Source organism: Astyanax mexicanus, chromosome 8 (assembly GCF_023375975.1).
Source record: "Astyanax mexicanus isolate ESR-SI-001 chromosome 8, AstMex3_surface, whole genome shotgun sequence".
Classification (NCBI taxonomy): Eukaryota; Metazoa; Chordata; class Actinopteri; order Characiformes; family Acestrorhamphidae; genus Astyanax; species Astyanax mexicanus.
The window spans coordinates 58125138-58146169 of NC_064415.1; the positions used below are offsets into that span (position 1 = coordinate 58125138).

The 21032-nt window shown below is 37.3% G+C and overlaps 1 protein-coding gene across 1 annotated transcript; it reads right to left on the reverse strand.

Annotated features, from left to right (window-relative positions):
• Positions 1-4126: 4126 nt before the first annotated feature.
• insig1 (insulin induced gene 1) lies at positions 4127-12923 on the reverse strand. The gene is made up of 6 exons (XM_022677758.2): positions 12700-12923; positions 11527-11854; positions 10079-10203; positions 9381-9547; positions 9161-9260; positions 4127-7685 (listed from the first exon to the last, which is right to left on the reverse strand). Exons 2-6 carry the CDS (start codon positions 11846-11848, stop codon positions 7656-7658), a joined length of 744 nt encoding a protein of 247 aa, XP_022533479.1. The 5' UTR covers positions 11849-11854; positions 12700-12923; the 3' UTR covers positions 4127-7655.
• Between the last annotated feature and the right edge of the window lie 8109 nt (positions 12924-21032).

The following is a 21032-nucleotide window of genomic DNA, read 5'->3' on the forward strand; positions in this document are numbered from 1 at the left end:
GAAAAATGACTTTAACATGACAACACACAGACACCAATGGTGGGGGTGTTTAAGTCGTCATTTTAAGTCTTTCTGAGAGTGGTCAGCATCAATTTAAATCTGTAATTTCGTGAAAAACCCAAACAAAATGTGTCATTGAGCTGCTTAGCACTGTAGTTTTGTCCATCCTTTATTCAATGTTCCAGATTAGCGGTTGCAGCAAAGGGGCGCTATTAGAGATTGCAGCTCTCCTAAATATAATATTCAGTTATATCCATTTATCATTATCTGATTTAGCTTGATTAAATATCACATAGAAACGTTGGAAAGCATGCACCATGTTGGAACTGGGATGCGTTGGGAAGTTGGGGGTAAGGTGAGGTGGTGATCATCCAACAGTCTGACCTGACTCACGTTATTGTCGCTAATTGTAATCAAACTGGAGACAAATACATGATTAAATGATTTAATACTCTTGATTTCGGAAGAAAAAATGAATAAAAAGGTGTAAATATTTGAAATGCGTGGACATTTGATTGAACCGTTCAATCTGATCAACTTCTGTTCGGAGCGCAATGATCCACAATTCCTGGTCTTTATCGAGGTATACAAACTTTGTCACAAACTTTAATGAATAAAACTTTAATTAATGAAACTTTAATTTATTTCTGTAGGTCCTGGATGACATTTAAGGAGTGTTGGAAACTTCTTTACAAATCTTCTTTAGCTGATTTGTAATTGTTTGGAGATATTTGACCTCTTTTCCAAATCTTACCAGACTCTTCTTCATCTACATTCTTATTTCTGAGGGTCTCAGGGACATTTTTGGCCATGGGGACTCCAGAATAATTCAGATAGGAAACGTGGGCGTGTCCTATTTTTTAATAACAGGAAAACTGCATTTCTTTTTGTAGATTTCTAATTTCAGTTTTATGCATTTAGCAATATTACCTTCTTCAATCAGTACATTGTTAATACAGTGTACAAATGCCCATATGTTTAAACATGTTTAAAAAAAAGACAAAGGTGTTTATAAGGTGATAAACATTCTGAACCATTGACTAGTTGGGCAAATCCAAGCTATAATAATTTGTGGTCTTACATTTTTTAAGACAACCTGAAATCTTAGTTTTTTTTCTTTTGTCCTTCCTCAATCCTTCATTTCTCTCACATTTAAACACACATACACACACCTCTTTGTCTCCTCTCGCAGTCCCCCTGTGTTCTTTCGCTCAGAAGCCAGTGAAATGTCAGGGGTGAGGCCAATAAGTCTGGGTAATTGCTATTCTGTCTGCAAGGCCGTTCGGCGGAATCATCTTCCATTAGAGGAGCGGCGGGGGGGCTAAACCCAGGGCCAGAGAACAATCCAGATCCTCCACGCCTGTTAGAGCTCCGCATCCAGCCCACTGTCATCTCCATACAAAACACACTGCATATTACAGAGCTGTCCTTACAGACCTGCATTCAGAAAAGGACAATTTTAAGGTGTAGAACACTGACACAACAGAAACAAGGCTGCAAGGATTAGTTAAGCTAGTTGTTGATGATGTGGATCATGGAAAATATAATTTAGTTAAAGATTTAGAATTTTAATTTGATCGAAAAGGCTGGACTGACAGACAGTAATACAGTAATACACTACAGGAAGAGAAGTTGGTGCTCAATAATGCTTTATAATGCTCTATAATGTTCTGTAAGGTTCAACTCATGAATTCTGTGCTTACTTAAATCTCTCAACTAACTCAAATTGGGAGGATTTAAAATATATTTCAATATTTCATATATTGAAAATGGTGGAGGGACATACAGCTCTGGAAAAAAATAAGAGATCACTTAATTCTGAATCAGTTTCTCTGATTTTGCTATTTATAGGTTTATGTTTGATTAAAATGAACATTGTTGTTTTATTCTATAAACTACAGACAACATTTCTCCCAAATTCTAAATAAAAATGTTGTAATTAAGAGCTTTTTATTTGCAGAAAATGAGAAATGGCTGAAATAACAAAAGGATACAGAGCTTATTGAATTCAGAAATCAATATTTGGTGGAATAACCCTGGTTGTTTTTTAATCACAGTTTTCAAGCATCTTGGCATCATGTTTTCCTCCACTAATCTTGCACACTGCTTTTGGATAACTTTATTTTTCACACTCCTGGTGCAAAGATTCAAGCAGATTGATTCAGTTTGGTGGTTTGATGGCTTGTGATCACCCATTTTCCTCTTGATTATATTCCAGATGTTTTCAATTCGGTGATTGCTAAATTAAAATGTATTGTTCCTTTTTACTGAGTTAGAGCTAATTGGGAAAGAGCTCATTTGCGTATATCAGTGTCAAATGAACAGAAAGAAAGAGCAGGTCAGATTTAAGAAGAACGGAAGGCCAGTTTAATACTTTGAGATTAACTGTGATTAGATTATGATTATGGTGATCAAATGAATAGGAATTATGAGCATACACAAGCTTTAATATCTCTAAAACTAAATGGATTTGGGAGCTTTTTGGGTCTAAAACCTATTTTAATATTGCATACCTTGAACATGATGGTAGGACACATATGTTATATGCAAAGTTAACTCTATAAATTTATATTTTCTGCTATTTATCATCAGCAACAGTGATTCTGTGACCCCGAGAAACCCAAACACTGCCTTTAATCTACTCATTGGAGAGAGGGGAAATGCTACCATCTAGTGGCTAGGAGTGGAAACACATCAGAAATACAGGACATAATTTAAAGATGCACAAATCCATGGATGTAGGTGTTTCTGATAAAGTGGCCAGAGAGTGGAAGCACGCACGTGATGGATGTAGGTGTTTCTAATAAAGTGGCCAATGAGTGTGTAAGTTATGGAAGCTCTGCTGATCTCCTGCCAGACTATGGCTTATTTATTAGGATGAGGATTTCCCGTTTGGGGCTGTTACCATGGATACGCTCACTGAGGGGGAACTGCCCCCCCAATACAGTCCCTGCTGATTATTGACAAACGCACACACACACACACACTCTACACAAAGAACCCCTTTATATCAGACAGTGAGCTGAGTTTCATCAGCAGTCTGGTTAAAAAAGTGAGTCATTAAACACTGTGTCCATTTATACAGCTCTGGAAAAAAATAAGAGATCACTTAAAAATGATGAGTTTTTATGATTTTACCAAATTGAAAACCTCTGGAATATAATCAAGAGGAAGATGGATGATCACAAACCATCAAACCACCAAACTGAACTGCTTGACTTTTTGCACCAGGAGTAAAGCAGCATAAAGTTATCCAAAAGCAGTGTGTAAGACTGGTGGAGGAGAATATGTGATTAAAAACCCACCAGGATTATTCCACCAAATATTGATTATTTCTGAACTTTAAGAATATAAACTTCTTGCTTTCTTTGCATTATTTGATGTCTGAAAGCTCTGCATCTTTTATATTTCAGTTTCAGTTGTTTCTCATTTTCTGCAAATAAATGCTATTAATGCACATCTAATAAAAGCAATAAACGAGACAGATTTGCAAATGCACACACATAACTTGTAGAGAAGTCCCTGTAGAGAAGTATTTACAATAGAGTAGAACTATGAGCAGGTGTCACATAATGCATTTTATGCACATAGTTGCTGTTATTCAAAGAAATATTGCAGCACTTTCGATATAAAGAAAATTAATAAAATTAATTCTAAAAATAAAATTAAGTCTTAATGCTTCCTAGGTTGGTATTAAACATTTGTTTTGGTATTATAAAAATGCTTAACAGGTGAACCTAGTGCAATATACATGAATAAAGAAATAAACAGAGTGGAAAAAGTTTTCTCCACAAAGTTCTGTTAATCATACCAAAGACAGAAATCAAACCAAAGAAAATGCAGTGATTGTGCAAAATAAACAGTACCTAGATGCTTGCTGGTATCTATCTCAGGGTGGTTTCTGTGTGAAACGGTTTCTCTTGTGTTTTATGGGGTTGCTGACTAATTGTTGTGCCTTGTCTGGCAGTTTGTGTTATGTTTATGGTATTTAAGGTGGCTGCTATGATGCTCTGGGGTTTTTGTTTTGTTTGTAGAATTGGTGAAGTGCTAATGACTAGAATCCTTAAAGATGTCTAACAGATAATTCAGCAACTAAGCAAAATAAATAACAACTCAAGAGAGAAGGTTTTATTTTCTTCATTTTTAATTTGTTTTTCTTCATTTTTTTTCCTTTCTCACTTAACCAGTATAGTAGAAACAATACAACCGAAATGGTAAAGACACACTCTCTCACTCACACACACATTCTCTCTCTTTTTTCTCTCGTTTACTTACACACTCACACACACTCTGTTTCTTACACACTCTCTCTTTAGTCAAAGAAACCCCGTTCCTCCATAAAAATAAAGCTTTCGTTCATTTTTTGTTTTTAACATCGTCTACATTCCCTGAACTGCAGCAGAGCCTCGGATGTGGACGTCAGGTTAATATGGTGAAGTTCTCCATCTCTCCTGCAGCTGCACTGCATATGACACACACCCAGACCTGCTAAATCCTGCTACGCTAACACACTAACACACTAAATAACACCAATACCTACAGACAGTGGAGGTGGTCATTGGTTTCATTAGAATTACTTTTTTCTGTGTGTGTGAGATTTCTTCTTCTTCATTACAGAGACGTGGATTAGACCACTACACGCTGGACTGCGGGTCAGACCTCGACTAAACACACCAAACAAAACAAAACACGAAATAAAAACACGAAATAAAAACTCCAGAGATATTGCTCGGCTGGTTTCTCCGTACTGCATAATGATCTGGAAGAGTCTGTACACCAGAAACAAAACAATAGTAATAAATATGAAGGTACGTCAGGCTCATAAGAACCGATTGCACTTAAAAAAATCTTTGCTCAAAAACATCCCCAGCTTTCAAACTATATCTAGCGTTTAAACGTCTTTCTGATTAGATAACGAATGGAGGATTACGCAGGGTAAGCAACATACAATGAACAAAAAAGTACAAAGTACAAAAAAGAAAAACACAAACGAACATGCGAGAGTCATCTGGAACAGTGGCAAAAGCACTCAATTTTATAATACAAAGGCAATCACAGATTGCAAATCTTCAAGGCCGCAGAAAAAAAAATCCACACCCTCTTCATCACCATCACCTTCTTCGCTATTAATTCTAAAAAAATAAAATAAAATTAAAAAAATGTTAAAGGGGCACTCCAGCCAGAACAGGAACCACCACAACCACAAGAAGTGTATCTGTATTAAACATACATATAACATTTTCTAGTGGTGCTGCGAGTTTTGTACAAAATGATAATGCATGCTGGGTATTGTAGACATAAATATTGTCAATCAGTGGTGAAACACTGATGTACAAAACCTATGAGCTTAAACCATATCTGGATGGGATCCGTTTCTCAGGGGGTTCTGGGGCAATTTTCTTTCTTGTCTCTTTTATAGGTTTTTTTGATCCTCTGTGATTTTATTCCTGTCCAGAACTATCATGTACGTGTTTTTCTCAGACGTCCTCTGATAAAAAAAAATTACAGGCTGAATTATCTGTTTTTCTCTGAACTCCCTGCTCCTCCAGTAATTTTAGAGTTTTGTCTCCTTGCGTTTAATAAATTTGCTATTTGTCCACTGCTGCGCACCTGCATTGTAATTACACTTTGGTTACACCACAGTTTCCACGGAGATCCATGTATAAAACACAACAGCGAGTGGAAATGGAGGAGCTACTGAATGCCGTGATGTCATGTGACCGGGAAAAAAGCCTAAAAAAAAAAACCTCACTGATCCTCCTGTTTGTTTTTAGAATTTCAGTCCGAATGCAGGAGTTATATCACTGAGTAGAAGTATAAAATATTTTTCACAGACGTCCCCCTTAGAAACTAAAACTAATCCCGTCCGGCTAGAGCTTTACACACTAAGGCAAATGATCTCAAATGACTTAATGCTTAACCCCTTAAATCCTGTACGCAAGCCTAAAACTTCCAATTACGACAATACTGCTGCCGTAATTATCATCAGTTTTATAGACCCTGCAGTAGAACCCTGTGGGATATCAAAATATATCATCGCTGTCCAATAAAAAAAAAAAAAAACAAGTATCTCCATTTTTGTTGATTTTAAAATACTTCAAAATGACCTGAGATAAACTCTTTTTACATTGACTTCCATTAAAAGTTTAAAATATTTTTTTTCGCTCTCCTGTAAAGTTGCTGTTTTGAAGATACTTGTTTTTTTTATTGAACAGCGACGATATGCAAACTAAATGGTTATCTAATTATGCACAGATGTTTCTGCATTAGGAATAATAACTAAGGCTAATGCTAGTTTTAGGCCAGAATGCCCCTTTAATTCTTCACCTAACACTTTAGGGGCATATTTAAAGTGTACAATATGAGCAAGTATATGAAGTAATCAATTAATTCAACACCCACTAATTAGCATTATTATAGGGGTGAAATAATGCTATTTGCTTAACAATCCCTTTTAAACCTGTTCTTGGAGTCTTATTTTTAAAAATTCATTCTAGTCCAAATCTGGATGTGGGATTTCTGGTCCTTTCTAAAATATAAATTGAAAAATGTTTTAATTTTGTGACACTTTTGGTAATATTTTAAACTAAATACATGCTTTTTTTTTCTATGCTTGTTGGCCATAAACGAGACTGATATCTCGAAATAATACTCTGTGTGATCTATAACACAAATCTAACACAAAAATCAAAACGTGCCTCTTTGGATGGAGGACATTCACACGCAGCCTTAACTTCATTCCCTTTCGTTTAGAGTTATACACCCCCCCCCCTCCCCTCCTCCTCAAAAAAACATAAAAATAAAAATAATAAAATAAAAATATAATGCAGCACTCATTTGGCCACCACTTTCTTTTTTTTTTTTTTTACACTTTTGTGTGTATGATCTAATATCTCAGATCTACACGTTAGGGATGCACGTGGATATCGGAGTCATATTAGAATTGGCAAAAAAAATATATAAATGTTTGAACTGTATCAGAATTGGAAAAATACTAAAGTTTTACCAATAATGTAAATTGGTATATGATACAAATACACTTCAACGTTTCAATGAGTGTACGTTATATATATATATATATATAAATATATATATATAAAAGTGCATATTGGTGTCGGTAACATCGGAATCGACAAATATCATCAATATATCACCAGCCTCAAATTTCCCGTCCGTATCGGTGCATCCCTACTTCCTTACTTCTGCACACATACCCCAAAATATCAGAGCACGCTCAAACACACACACACACACGCACGCACACACTCCATCACAATCAACACCAGGCTAAATCAGTCCTTTAAGTGTCCGTCTGGATTAATTTAACCTTGTGCTACTCAGTGTCCTCCTCCCATCAGACAACACACAGTGCCAGATCGATTAAGGACGATGATGATGATGAGGATGATGATGACTATGATGAAGGCAGGGGTCAGATTTGGAGTTTTGCTGTCCAGTTGGCACAAAGGTCCTCTCAGACTGGGCTCCTCTTTCTCAGAGATGAACAGGAGCTGAAAGGATGAGAAAGTAAAGTGGACAGAAGCGTCTCGTCTCTCTCAGGTCTCTCAGGTGAGCTGAGGGATTCTGAGGGTTCAGAGTTGGCGGGAAGTCCGAGCTGGTTTTCAGCAGAGCAGAGGATCTCCTCTAGCTCACCTCTAGTCGTTGTGGGGTTTCTCAATTGAACCCTGAGGAAGAAAAGGATAGAAAATGGTTATTTTATTTTTTTTCCTAGAACCACCATATCAAACTAATCTAAACTAAACAGCACAGGAAACATTAAGGCTTGTACAGTCTTCCCCCAAGACATGATATAAAAAGTTTAAGTTCAGTTCACTCATATTTTAATGCATATATTGGTGCCAAAAGAGCAATGTTATGTAAGAATTATGTAAGATAAAATAAAATAAGAACAAATAGAAATAACAATGAAATAAATAACAATATAATATAAAGTCAGGTCTTAAAGAGCAGTAAAGAGTTATCCGGGAGTTTCAGTTTAGTTCCCCAGCACAGAGACTGGAGCAGTATTAGCATTAGCCGCTAACCATGCTAACCACGCTAACCATGCTAGCTCTTTCGGGGTTCAGAGGTGAGTATTGTTGGCCTGTAGCCTGCTGCTAACCCTGGCTAGCACTGCTGGAGCAGCATTAACTTTACATTACCTGCTACCTGTGCTAAGCACAGGTGAAAATTACAATATTTCGCCTTCCGCCTATCGCTAAATATCGCTAAATAACTCCTGCATCGTGAAACATCATCATATCAATCATATCATCAGGTTCTTTCCAGTATGCAGCCCTAAATTTTACTTCTGCTGCCAGAGTCCGAACGAAACCTGCCATGACCCTAATCCTGGCCCTGTGGATGCCACAGTCCATGCCAGCAACCCAAACAAAAACAACAAGAACAACAAATACCAACACGAGGAATGCACAAGCTGCAATCTGTAAACAGAACAGATTGGCTCACCCAGTCAGGAAGGTAATCAGCTTTCGAGGCTTTTAAAGAACCACTAAGGACCCTAAACAGCAGCAATGTGCCGAATTAAGCCGTCAAATGGACATTACACCACATTATTGAAGAATAAATCTTCCTGTAGAGGATGTCTTTACTTATTTACACCAAAGCTCTATCTTCTACTCAGTGATAAATCTCCTGCATCCGCACTGCAATTGAAAAAGCAGGAGGACCTGTGAGTTTTTAGGCTTTTTTCTCGGTCACATGACATCAGTAGCGTTCAGTAGCTCCTCCATTTCCACTCGCTGTTGTGTTTTTTTTTTAAACGTGGATCTCCGTGGAAACTGTGGCGCGCCCAAAGTGTAATTACGGTGCGCGGCAGTGGACAAATATAAGCTATTTTATTAAAGGCGAGGAGACAAAACTCAGAGATGTGCGTCCGGACGGGACTAAAATTACCGGAGGAGCACGGAGTTCAGAGAAAAACAGTAGATAATTCAGCCTGTAATTTTTTATCTCAGAGGGCGTCTGAGAAAAACACCTATATGATTGTTCTGGACAGGACTAAAATCACAGAGGATAAAAGAAAATTACCCCAGAACCCCCTGAGAAACGAATCCTGTCCGCACAGGGCTAAACAGTGTAAATGTGACATTATATTGCTGTATCACTGTTGTAATACAAACTCAAAAAATAAACGGACCATTGCCAACTGTCGTCCAATGTTTCCTACAGTCACTCCCCCAGAGAAGAAGATGCAAGGCAGCCAGGACCGAACGGAGCGAACCTCTGTATTCGTGTACCTGGAAAAAACAGAAAACAAACAGGTTAAACTAGTGGTCAACTATCAAAATATCTGTTGGTAAATGTCATTTTTGTGGGGTTAAAAGTTAAAAGAAGCTCCACCAGTGATCATAACTTACTGATAGATCCCATTGGAGACCAACAGCTGGGCGATGAGTGTGGCCAGGAGAGCAGTGGTCAGTCCCAAGCCAAAGCCACTTCTTGACCGATCAAAAGTCCACCACAGACCCAGAGACAAAGCGGCCAGAGTCAGAGAGAGCTGCATGTTGTTGGCGAAGTCCAGTTTCTGCAAGTTGGCTTAAGTTAAGAAAAGAAGTGTGTCCTAGTGTTTAAAATCAAGTTTCTTTGATTTTACCAAATTGAAAATCTCTGGAATATAATCAAGAAGAAGATGGATGATCACAAACCATCAAACCACCAAACTAAACTGCTTGAATTTTTGCACCAGGAGTAAAGCAGCATAAAGTTATCCAAAAGCAGTGTGTAAGACTGATGGAGGAGAACATGATGTAGACTATGTAGTGAACCAAGTCATAAAAAAATGTCCTGAACTAAAACAGAAAATAGGACGGGATAGGTCTGACATAAATCTATTAAAATCCATTCACAACTTGCATGACATCATATTGAGTTTACTCCCCTATTATGAATTTTGGGTGTAGAAATCTAGTTTCCTGCATTGTTCACTAAAAAGGGAGTAGGGAGCCATTTGAGATGCAGACATTGTGTATACACAAGACTAAAAATGGTAATTTCATGTAAAATAAACAAGTTATTAGTTTAGAATGCATGTCAATTTGGTGTTTGATGAGGATACAGCACTGGCGTGGTTGATGCCCACAAACACGGCGATGCATCGCATGACGCTGGCCCACTCCCTCTTGAACTTGTGAGGCTCACCGAGGTGGCTGTCCAGGCACGGGTATAACAAGCCAACCACAGCTGAGGAAACAGAAACAGAAGGTGTTAGACCCCCATACAAATGACGTACAGTGAATATACCCATTAGAACCATATAGAACAGTAGACAGAGTATTTACATCACATTTAGTGTACTATTTTAAGTATGGTGCACTAGGGAGGGTGCATGGAGTCATTTGACACTCTGCCTAGCTTGGTTATAATTTAGTGACTAATTTAATGATATTTGTACTCCAGTACTATTATAACAAATTATATTACTGAAAAGTGTGTGTGTGTTTGTGTAGGTGCATGATTAAACATGGCTGTATTTAATAAACTCTTTTAAACAAGTCAAATCTGTCGTTTTCTGCATTGTTCACTACACAGGGAGTAGGGAGCCATTTGAGGTGCAGCCGTAGTGTATACACAAGATTAAAAATAATAAATCATTAATTAATTAATTAAAGTATTATCATTCACTTACATGTATGTCTTCACCTACAACAGATCCAATATAAATGCTTGATTTATAAATCAATTCTTTATTATATAATATGAAATAAAAAGACAAGTCAAAAATTTTGTTTTGGAACTGGATTTCCCGCCAGATCTGCGTATGCGTGGAATGCGGCGGGCGGGCGTTGCCTGGTGACGCCAACGTTAGATTTCTGCTTTGATGAGTGGCATGTTTAGCGCGCCGGCCAATCGCGTGGCGACCTGGCAGCTCACCCGTTCTACAGGAGCGAATCAGAACGCAGCACACCTAGACTGACCCGCGCTGGCTCCTCCCACCGGCTGTTGCTAAGCGACGCGAGCAGAGCAGCTGCCGAACGCGAGTCGGAAAACAAACTGAGCTGTCCTAAAGCAGCATCTTTACATGTGCGTAGAGATACATTAACACACTGTAGAACGCTATACTTTACATACAAGCATTTTTATACTAATTTAACACTAATTAGTGGGTGACGATGTCAATTAACGATGTCAATTAAGTAATTTACGCCTTGATTGGCTTTAAAACAAAACACCTGAGCTAGCAAGCAAGCTAGCCTCCGGCTAATTTTTAAGGTACTTGTGTAAGTTAAGGTATTTTTAGCCATTTATGTGTATATTCATGCTTAATAACTGATTAAACTAAAATGTTAAATACTAAAGAAACGTTGTGGGTTAATGTTCTACAACTCAATATACAACACAATAACAATAACAGCTTCCTATACAAACTATCCGTTCCACCTTAAAAAGCCTATTCACCCCATACATTCTCCACGTATTCCACCCACCCGACACAACGTACCAGCTGCTTTTTAAGGTGGAATTTTTAAAACAATAGAATAAACTCCAGCTCAGTCTCTCACTCACCGGCTGCGGTTCCGCACCCCAGAGGGATCCACCACGAGGAGGAATATAACGTGTCCAGAGCTTCTTCTGGAAACAGCACGACGTTTTTCCGTATCTGCAGCAGGTAAAGCACCAGAGCGAGGAAAACGCCGACGGTGAACAGAACCAGACCGCGGCGGACCAGGTTGGTGGAGTGGAGCCGGCGGACAGAGGCGAAAGCCTCGCTCACAGACCCGGCCACCCCGGACATCACCTCCCGGGCCCTGGAGGCCAGCGGGAACCCTTCCGACTTCATACCGGGGGAACAAGAGCAGCTCCAGCAGCGGTCCTCCAGCTTAGGCATGGGGCTCTACCGAGAGAAAGAGGGAGATACATGTTAAATAACATTTAAAACATCTGTGAACAAAAGCTTTAATGACCAGAATACAAAGTAAAAATGAGAAAACTTAAGCTTTCAAGGCAAAACATAAAATAAAAAATAGTGATGTAAAGTTTTAATGACCAAAATGCAAAGTGGAAATGAGAAAAGACACAATAAGAAGTATAATAACAGACCACAAAGTACAGATGACTTAAAGAGAGAAAAATAACACAAGCTTTAAACATGCCAAACACTTAATAAACTCAACGTAAAAGGAGACCTCTTAGTGATGTGTTGATCAAAATATTATATAAGTATAAACATAAATCTTAAAAAATGAGATATCAGCTTCTAATGCTTAGGTTAACTAGATAACTCCCAAAACAGGATGTAACTTAAAACTGAGGGAGGTGTAGATTATATGGCTAACATAAATAAATATAAAATATGAAAATTATGAGAAAACTAGTTAACGTTATATTGACCATACTATGAGGTATAATCGGGGAAAGTGGAGATTTAATGACAATGAAAAAAAGGAAAAATTAGAAAAATAACGTTTAACTATTAAAGCTTTAGCCAGTTAGGACCACAACAACATGAGGTTAAACAACTACTGATGTTTTTATTCACCAAAATAAGGTTAAAAAAGAAGAGGAAACTGAGGATTTGAAGATAATAGTTTGGGATTAATAATGCTAATCAAAATATAAGGTAATAGCGAGAAAAAAAGAAGAAGCTTTAGTCATAACACATCTGTTATTTTTAGTGAGCAGAAAATGATGAGCCATAGTTTCTCTATAAAGAATCTGCTGATAATTTTTAAAACTTACCTCGATTTCTTCTCGGTTTCACTCCTGATCTTCTTTTTAAATGTCGAAAAAAATAAACCCTATATTTGCAGACTCTTTTCTACTGTTTGTTTCTGGTTACATACTTTAACTTTCTAACTGAGGCGTTGTTTTAATGAAATAAAACTAAAAGTAAAAGCTCATTTCCTCCCAAGCCTGTTCCCGTTCTCAGCTCCTCACGCGCCCTGCAAAGAAAAACGAAGCGCCGTGGTGTCTGGTGAGCCGAACCGACCAATCACAGCGCGGCGGCCGATATGACGTGGCCACACACCACCCAATGTGACGTGGAGGAGAGGAGGGGCTTAGCGTGAAGTGGGCGGGGCCACTAGCGCGTTTATGGAGCGATGATGAGGAGAGTGGGTTCGGGTTAATGAACCGACTCAATTGATTCATTCAAGCAATTGATTCATATACAAAGTGGAAGGCCCTATATTTTATATTTTAAACGTCTTTATTTAATTTATCTGCGCTTAAATGAACCTTTTCAGACCTGGATTATCTCCAGTGATGAACAAAAAATTTAAGAATGCTGTTTTCTGTCTGTAGTGAGCAGAAAAGAAGACTCTAATATCTACTATAAAATCTATATAGCAAATAAATCAAATTAAATAAAATATTTAATAATTTCGAAAGCATTGAAAGCCTGTGTGTGTTTATTTTATAAACCATCCTTAAACAGTAAAAATATACTGTTTAATTGGTTTATAAACTATTCTGATGGACAACAGCTCTCAAACAGTGTTATGTGCAACAAAACATTTAGAAATAATAATCACAAAATACGTAATATCCATTGTAATCCATTGTAACATATTTATTTTTGTTTTCATGCACCAATTCAGTTTAACACTTTTTTTTAGAATTAAACGCTGTTTCTGGTACTGTTTTTGTAGACTGGTTTATTTAAGGGTAAACTACTATGAGATTATTATGTGGATATATGCATATGGTTTTTACATTAAATAATAATTAAATTCACTGTTTAGACAGCTTAGTTGTCAAATACATTTTATTAATGCATTGCTTTAACACTTTGACTACTGCATGAACAATACAGTGCAATGATGTTTACTGAGTGAATCACTGTGTTATCAGATCCAATCAAGCAACTGAATCACTTTCACATCTCCCATTTACTAATGAAATCAGTTACACTGTTAATAATACTTTAAACTACCTAAAATCCTACAAATATAAAGCAACATTTAACACAGACTTACTCTGTAGTTTGATTCACTTGTGAATCGATTCATCTGTGAATTGTGATTCCGGAAAAGAGCCGGCTCAAATGAACTGACTCGTTCACACATCCCTAATATGGACACGAGACAAGCTTGGCGATGTTGTGTGTGTTATCAGAAGGGCAACCTTTTATATGAGGTCAGCTGAACATTACGTCGTGTATTTTTGGCTCCCTGTCTGGACTAGTTCTGCACATAATGTTGCAGTGCAGTTTTTCACCAAATCTGTAGAAGTTTCCACACTTTTAAAGTGAAACTTTCCATACCAATTCACGAGCAATGAGAGATTTAGCTGTTTTAACTTGCGAGCGCATATATATTTACAGAAATGCAGTGAAATTCTGATATGATTGACCAATAGTTTAGCATGTAAACACATATTTAATGATTTTAAAGGGGGTTGCATTACATCAACCTTTAATGTGTAGCATCTATCAACCAAAACACCTTAGACAAACAAAGCCAAAGTGTTTAGAGAAATAAGATTTATAAGATTTATTTATAATGGTGGTGCATGGAACCAGCCGCTGGTGGCTACTACACAATTATGTCCCATCACATGTTTTCTGAGCTTTTAGTATATAGCTGTATAAATAGCTATTTCTAAACAAAGAAACATTTTTAAGATGTATTTTGTGCTGCATAACATCTTGCATATTGTATATTTATAACCCTACAGTTTAAATTACAGTCATGGCCGAAAGTGTTGGTGGCAAAAGTGTAAGAGCTCATCAAAGACCACTTACACTCCTAACACCTCTAACAAACTAAATACTTCTAACCTCATTTCCTTCTTCCCCTCCTTTTTTCCTCATCAGTCCTACTATTCCCCTTTGACCTGCTTTAGGCCCTGTCTAAAAATGTTTTTTTTGTCTTGAACTTCTATGTCCTGTATTGTCTTTTAAATGTACATCATTATTTGTAAGTCACTTTGGATAAAATAGCCAATAATGTAATGTAACAGCACATATTCAAAGAAAGCTAAAAAAAGCTGCATTAAGGTTGCTAAAATAATTTGAAAATCATACTGTAAAGTTGTATTGTTTTCATAACTATTACAAAGAAGCATTTAAGTAAAAGAAAATAAACTTGCATATTTGAAAATAGTTAATTGAATACAGTTTCAGTATTCAAAATAGCATTAAAGGGAATGTGGCCTCATCATTACCTGTCATTAACCATCTGAGCAATGAAAACACGCACAGTAGCATAGTGAGCACAGTGGAGGGCAGCCACCGCTATATGTTGCCCAGGGAGCAACTTCTCAAACTCCAGGTATCGAACCCATAGCTCTACTATCAATAACCCAGTGCTCCAACCACTGAGCCTCAATTGCTCTTAATTAGCATAAAGCATCTATTCTAACAAAGCATTTCTGAAAAGTATGTAAAAAAGTGGTGCTGCTTTTTTAAGCTTTAAGATCAGTACAGTAGGGGTCAGTGGAAAGACACAGAACCTGGAAAGAAATCTGGTCCCAAGTCAGCACAGCCTTGGACGACGACACCTGCCCACATATAGGATATGAGACGCTGACAAAAGCAGATTTTAATGCGTCAGCAGACAACTGCGGAACATAGCATCATCTTTTTCAGCAGTTTTGCAGCTGCAGCTGACAGTGCAGACTGAACCCCGGCTCACCTCCGCCAGATTTAAAGGGGAAATCCACAGATTTGATGAAGATTTCTCTAATTAAACTGTTAAAAAAGTAAGTAATTTAGAGGAAGTTTGGTGTCAGAATTGTTTACAGTGGTGGTGAATGGATCCATATGACTAAACCTTAAAAATAATGATGAGTTTCTTTGAAATTTGAAAACCTCTGGAATATAATCAAGAGGAAGATGGATGATCACAAACCATCAAACCACCAAACTGAACTGAACTGCTTGGATTTTTGCACCAGGAGTAAAGCAGCATAAGGTTATCCAAAAGCAGTGTGTAAGACTGGTGGAGGAGAACATGATGCCAAGATGCATGAAAAAAATTGTGATTAAAAAACACCAGGGTTATTTCACTAAAAATTGATTTCTGAACTCTTAAAACTTTATGAATATGAACTTGTTTTCTTTGCATTATTTGAGGTCCTTCAGCCATTTCTCATTTTCTGTAAATATATGCTCTAAATGAGAATATTTTTATTTGTAATTTGGGAGAAATGTTGTCTGTAGTTTATAGAATAAAACAACAATGTTCATTTTACTCAAACATAAACCTATAAATAGCAAAATCAGAGAAACTGATTCAGAAACTGAAGTGGTCTCTACGCAGCCTTGTGCTGATTCACATCACCCTTGGAGTGATGAGGGGAAAAGAGAGCGCCGTCTACTGTACTGTACCCACCCAGAGAGAGCAAGGACAACTGTGCTCTATCAGGGCTCCGGCAGCTGATGGCATTCGCATCTGCATGACCGGGATTCGAATCAGTGGTGCATGAGGGACACAAATACACTTTGCAGGGTGTTGTGTTCTTCCATTCACCTCCATTTGATCACAGTACAGAAATCTGAAATAACGTTGATAGCTTTCTCTACATCACCTTATGGATCATGCAGCACCTGACCCAGGACAGAACGTTACCTTTCCGCTGGAGTAAATCTAAAAAAAAGGGAAATTAGGGTCAGTGGTGCAACTGAGTTCATTAACCACTTGAGCAGCACGTAGAGATAGTAATGAGCGTGACGAGCCCACAGAGCAGAGTCCAACCCGTCAGCTGAGTGATGCAGAACCACATCAGGGAGGCGGGTCAGAGTGAGACCCGGCACAGAAAGAACAAAAACAACACGGCTTATCAGAGTTTATCTTTAAGCAGGGTCACACTCTGAACACAACACACTCATTTACTCACGCACACAAACACACACACACACACACTCTCTCAAACACAGCCCTCATATTAACACATTAAACTGCAGTACTTATAGAAACACAAGCGTTTAGAGCTTTACTCCCTGTATTCACTATGAATTATTCACTACCTGATGAGTATTATTTAGTATGCACTATATTTTATTTACTATCCACTTGCTGTCAGTTATTTAGTAATTGGTTCAGTTACTGTAATTATTAAGTATCCACTACACATTTTTAAGTACTATTACAAAATACTACATTGTCCATTCTGGATTAAATAGTATAATCTATTAATGAATTAGTGAACTCAATTAATTATATTGAAAGTCTCTTATAAAGTCTCTAACATTTTTTTAGTATCTATTATGAATTCGTCAGTACTTAATGGATATTATGTAGTATACACTATATTTAATTTACTATCCATTTCCAGAAATTATTCAGTATTCACTATGTATTATGTACTTTCCACTATGAGTTATTCCCTATCCACTATTACAAACTTTTCCAAATAGTATCAAATATGAATTAATAATTGACCTCAATTAATTATTCAAAGTTTTCTATACATTGTTCACTATTCCCTATTAATTATTCAGTAATACACTATAACATGTTCAGTATTCACTATGAATTATTCAGTACCTAATGAATATTATTTAGTTTACACTATATTTCATTAACTATACTTTATCCTGTATGAGTTATTCCCTTTCCACTACTAAAATGTGTCCAATCTTAATTAAATAGTATCAAATATGAATAAATTAGTAACCTGAATTAATTATTTAAAGCCTCCAATCAAATGTTCACCATTCTCAATTAATTATTCAGTAGTATACACTATAGCATTTTCAGTATCTATTATGAATTATTCAGCAATCTGCTATGAATGATTTAGAATCCAATATGAATAAGCCAGTATTGGATATGGATTATTCATTTATTTATTTATTTACAGAATTATTTAATTGTTTATCTACTATAAAACACAGATATAAGAAATATAAATAGTAAATCACATCATGCTAATCTCTGATCACCATCAGCCTTAATAAACCCCGGTTATCATATTTAGATATATGTGTTGTACAGTGAGAGCAGTGAATCAGAGGAGATGATAACAGGCCACGGAAAACAGAGCACCACCCAGGCGGAGGTGAAGAGCAGAAGAGCTGGAGCTGTTATCTTTATTCCGGTATGTATTACAGTATTACAGTATTACAGAATCAGCAGAGCTCTATAAACATGATTAAGTCGTAAAGTCGGGAGATTAAGCAGCGCCTGTCATAAAGCAGAATGCTTCATAACCCCGGGCAGTTCGGGAAAACTAATACCAGGGATACAGCGCCTTTCTCATGCAAATCCCTTCCCCAAAAATGAAGATGCTCTCTCCCTGGAGCAAACACACACACACACACACACACACTACACACACTACACACACACAGAAAGGACTGAAGCAATCATCCTTCCACTTATTTATCTACAGAATCATTTTAGTAACATGATTAGTTTGCGTAGCTCTGAGAGCTTTTGCTTCAGCTTTAGAAAAGGTTGATTGAATCCGTTAATTAAAGAGAGGCTAATCCGCATGGTTTATAAAGCAGCTGCATGTAAGACCTCAATGCTCGATTACAAATTATATATCAATACAAAACAGTGATAAAAGAATGCTTAAAGGAACAGTTTGGACAAAAATCGGAATTTTCACACTTTTCCATTTTACCCAAAATCAGCCAATACAGGTTTAGGTCCCTATTTTGGTGAACTAGTGAACTACAATATAGGCGAGCAGTAAACCGTGCACCATGCAGCTTGATTTAGGGCGTGTCAGTGTGACTTTGCTATCATAACGACGGGAAAAGTACACCTTGAAACGAGCAAAAGATATGAACTAATTCTCTTAATTAACTAACCAAACAGTGTGTCACTTTAAGATCTCATCATTCCTCTTTAAGAGTCAGGTGAGCTCTGAGGGATTTGGTGGATTGCTATTGTAACGGTGCAGCTACCTGGACGTGTCCAACAAACAAACGCTGTGAAGGAGCTCCAGCAGCTCATTTACGGGAACAGCAATGTTATTTTATTTACTATTCTGTTTATTGTTGATGTAAAAGTTGGGTTTGTGCTGCTGTGTGTTCATGTGTGTGTAATAAGTGGGGGTGTACGCTTGGCTCGGCACAGCGCCTGTGTTAACGAGATAGCGATGAACGTCTGACTGTTGGCGTCTGTCTAGGTTGTATTCAGTCAGTGGAGCTCCTGTGTTTTCTGTTACCAAGATAAACAAGCAAAACTCCAGAAATGTACCTGAACACACCTCATTTCAAGCGTATTTGCTAATTTAACCAATATAAGTGAAAGAAATGAATATACAGTTCTGTAAAAATATAAGAGAGCACTTAAAAATGATGAGTTTCATTTATTTTACCAAATTAAAAACCTCTGGAATATAATCAAGAGGAAGATAAATGATCACAAGCCATCAAACCACCAAACTGAACTGCTTGAATTTTTGGATTTTTTATCCAAAAGCAGTGTGTAAGACTGGTGGAGAAGGAGAACATGATGCCAAAAAGGCGACTTATTCTCCTTCAGGTAAGCTTCAGTGACTTACTTTATACATTTTAGAGTTTTTACTTGTCTAAAGAGGCATCTGCAGAGCTTCAGACATGTGTAAAATTGTTGGCTTGGCCTGATACGTCTTTGGCAGTTCTCAGGTTTAAGACTTAAAGTGTAATTGCTGATTTAGAGCTGGTTCTGGAAAGATTAGCTTCACTAACAGTGATAAGAAAGTCCTAAAAAGACTGCTCCTCTTTGCTTTTTCAAACTCCTGACTTTTTCCATCCCTGGAAACACAGACTGCTCTTTTTACAGAGCTGGTTTGTGATTTTTTTTTTATGGTAAATAAATGGTAAAAGTGCTCTGCATCCCTGATGCAATTACACTTTCTCACCAGAGGGGTCTCTAAATCCCCAAAATCCCAAAACTCACAGACTTTCACTTTAAATTGAACAAAATGAAGTGAACAAAGTGCAGTGTTACATGCAAACGTATTCAGATTATCATCTAATTAATCTAATTAATTTCGAATACTCAACTCAGCTTGTATAACCTCTACAGAAAAGCACTGACCATTAGAAGAAGCCTATGGTCACCTGTGGGGGTCCTAAAACTAAACCTTTTTCTAAACCTTACCACTCAGAAATGCACTTCACCCTCCTTGTGTTATGGGGCATTACTTGTTATGAATGATTTTTGCGTTATTGTTCTATCAAATTGGGTAAATATGGGATATATTAGAATAAAAAGAAAAATATGGTCAATTTATATAAAATAACAAGGTTTAAAATTTGACAGTTAGGATTTCTGGCTGACTTTAGAGCTTTGAATTTTTTTAAGTTTAAAGTTCTGTCACTATGATCGGGAGTTCGATATTTTGAATCCCGCTCATGCAGCTTGCCATCAGCTGCTGGAGACCCGAGAGAGCACTGGCCTTGCTCTCTCTGGGTTGGTACAGTATATCAGTAGATGGCACTCTCTCTTTCCCCTCATCACTCCTAGGGTGATGTTGATCAGCACAAGGTGAGCTGCGTCTGTGAGCTGATGTATCAGAAGCTATCTGATTGCTGACCTTGAAACTAAATAAATAAAAGTCAAAGTAGAGTAGGGATTATTTTCAATGGGAATAGTGAGGTTACTGGATTTATAACAACACTTTTTCTACCTTTTTTCTACTTCTTACTAGTTTACTTACGAGTTTTCATTTTCTTTTTGTGTGTATGTATAATGTCTGTGTGTTTTATGTCTGATGGACCCCAGGAAGAATAGCTGCTATCATTATAGGAGCTAATGGGGATCCAAATAAACGATAAGTGATTAGGGGATATACAGCTGAGTAGCAGCCGAATGGGTGGAACAATTGGCCTAAAGCTAAAAAATAAAAAATAAATGTTTAAAAACGGCTGTAAATTTGGAATCTAAATGGGGAAAATGTAAAATGACACATTCAATGCCTCACATCAAGATTAAGACTGAAAATAGAAACAGGGCGACGCTGGCATGTGCAAATCTTTTACTCTGGCTGCTCAGAGACCAGCGAACATGGGAATGACATGTAAGCCTCAATTGAAGATGCTGTTTTTATATTACAACTCTATTCATCTCTCTCTCTCTCTCTCTCTTTCTCTCTGTGGAAGAAGCAGCAGCAGCAGCAGCTGAATGTTC

Coding starts and splice junctions, on each gene's coding strand:
- insig1 (XM_022677758.2), bottom strand. CDS start 11,848: ATGCCTAAGCTGGAGGACCGCTGCTGGAGCTGCTCTTGTTCCCCCGGT. Junction 9,548..10,078: donor GCATCAACCACGCCAGTGCT/GTATCCTCATCA, acceptor GCCAACTTGCAG/AAACTGGACTTCGCCAACAA. Junction 9,261..9,380: donor GTCTCCAATGGGATCTATCA/GTAAGTTATGAT, acceptor TGTTTTTTCCAG/GTACACGAATACAGAGGTTC.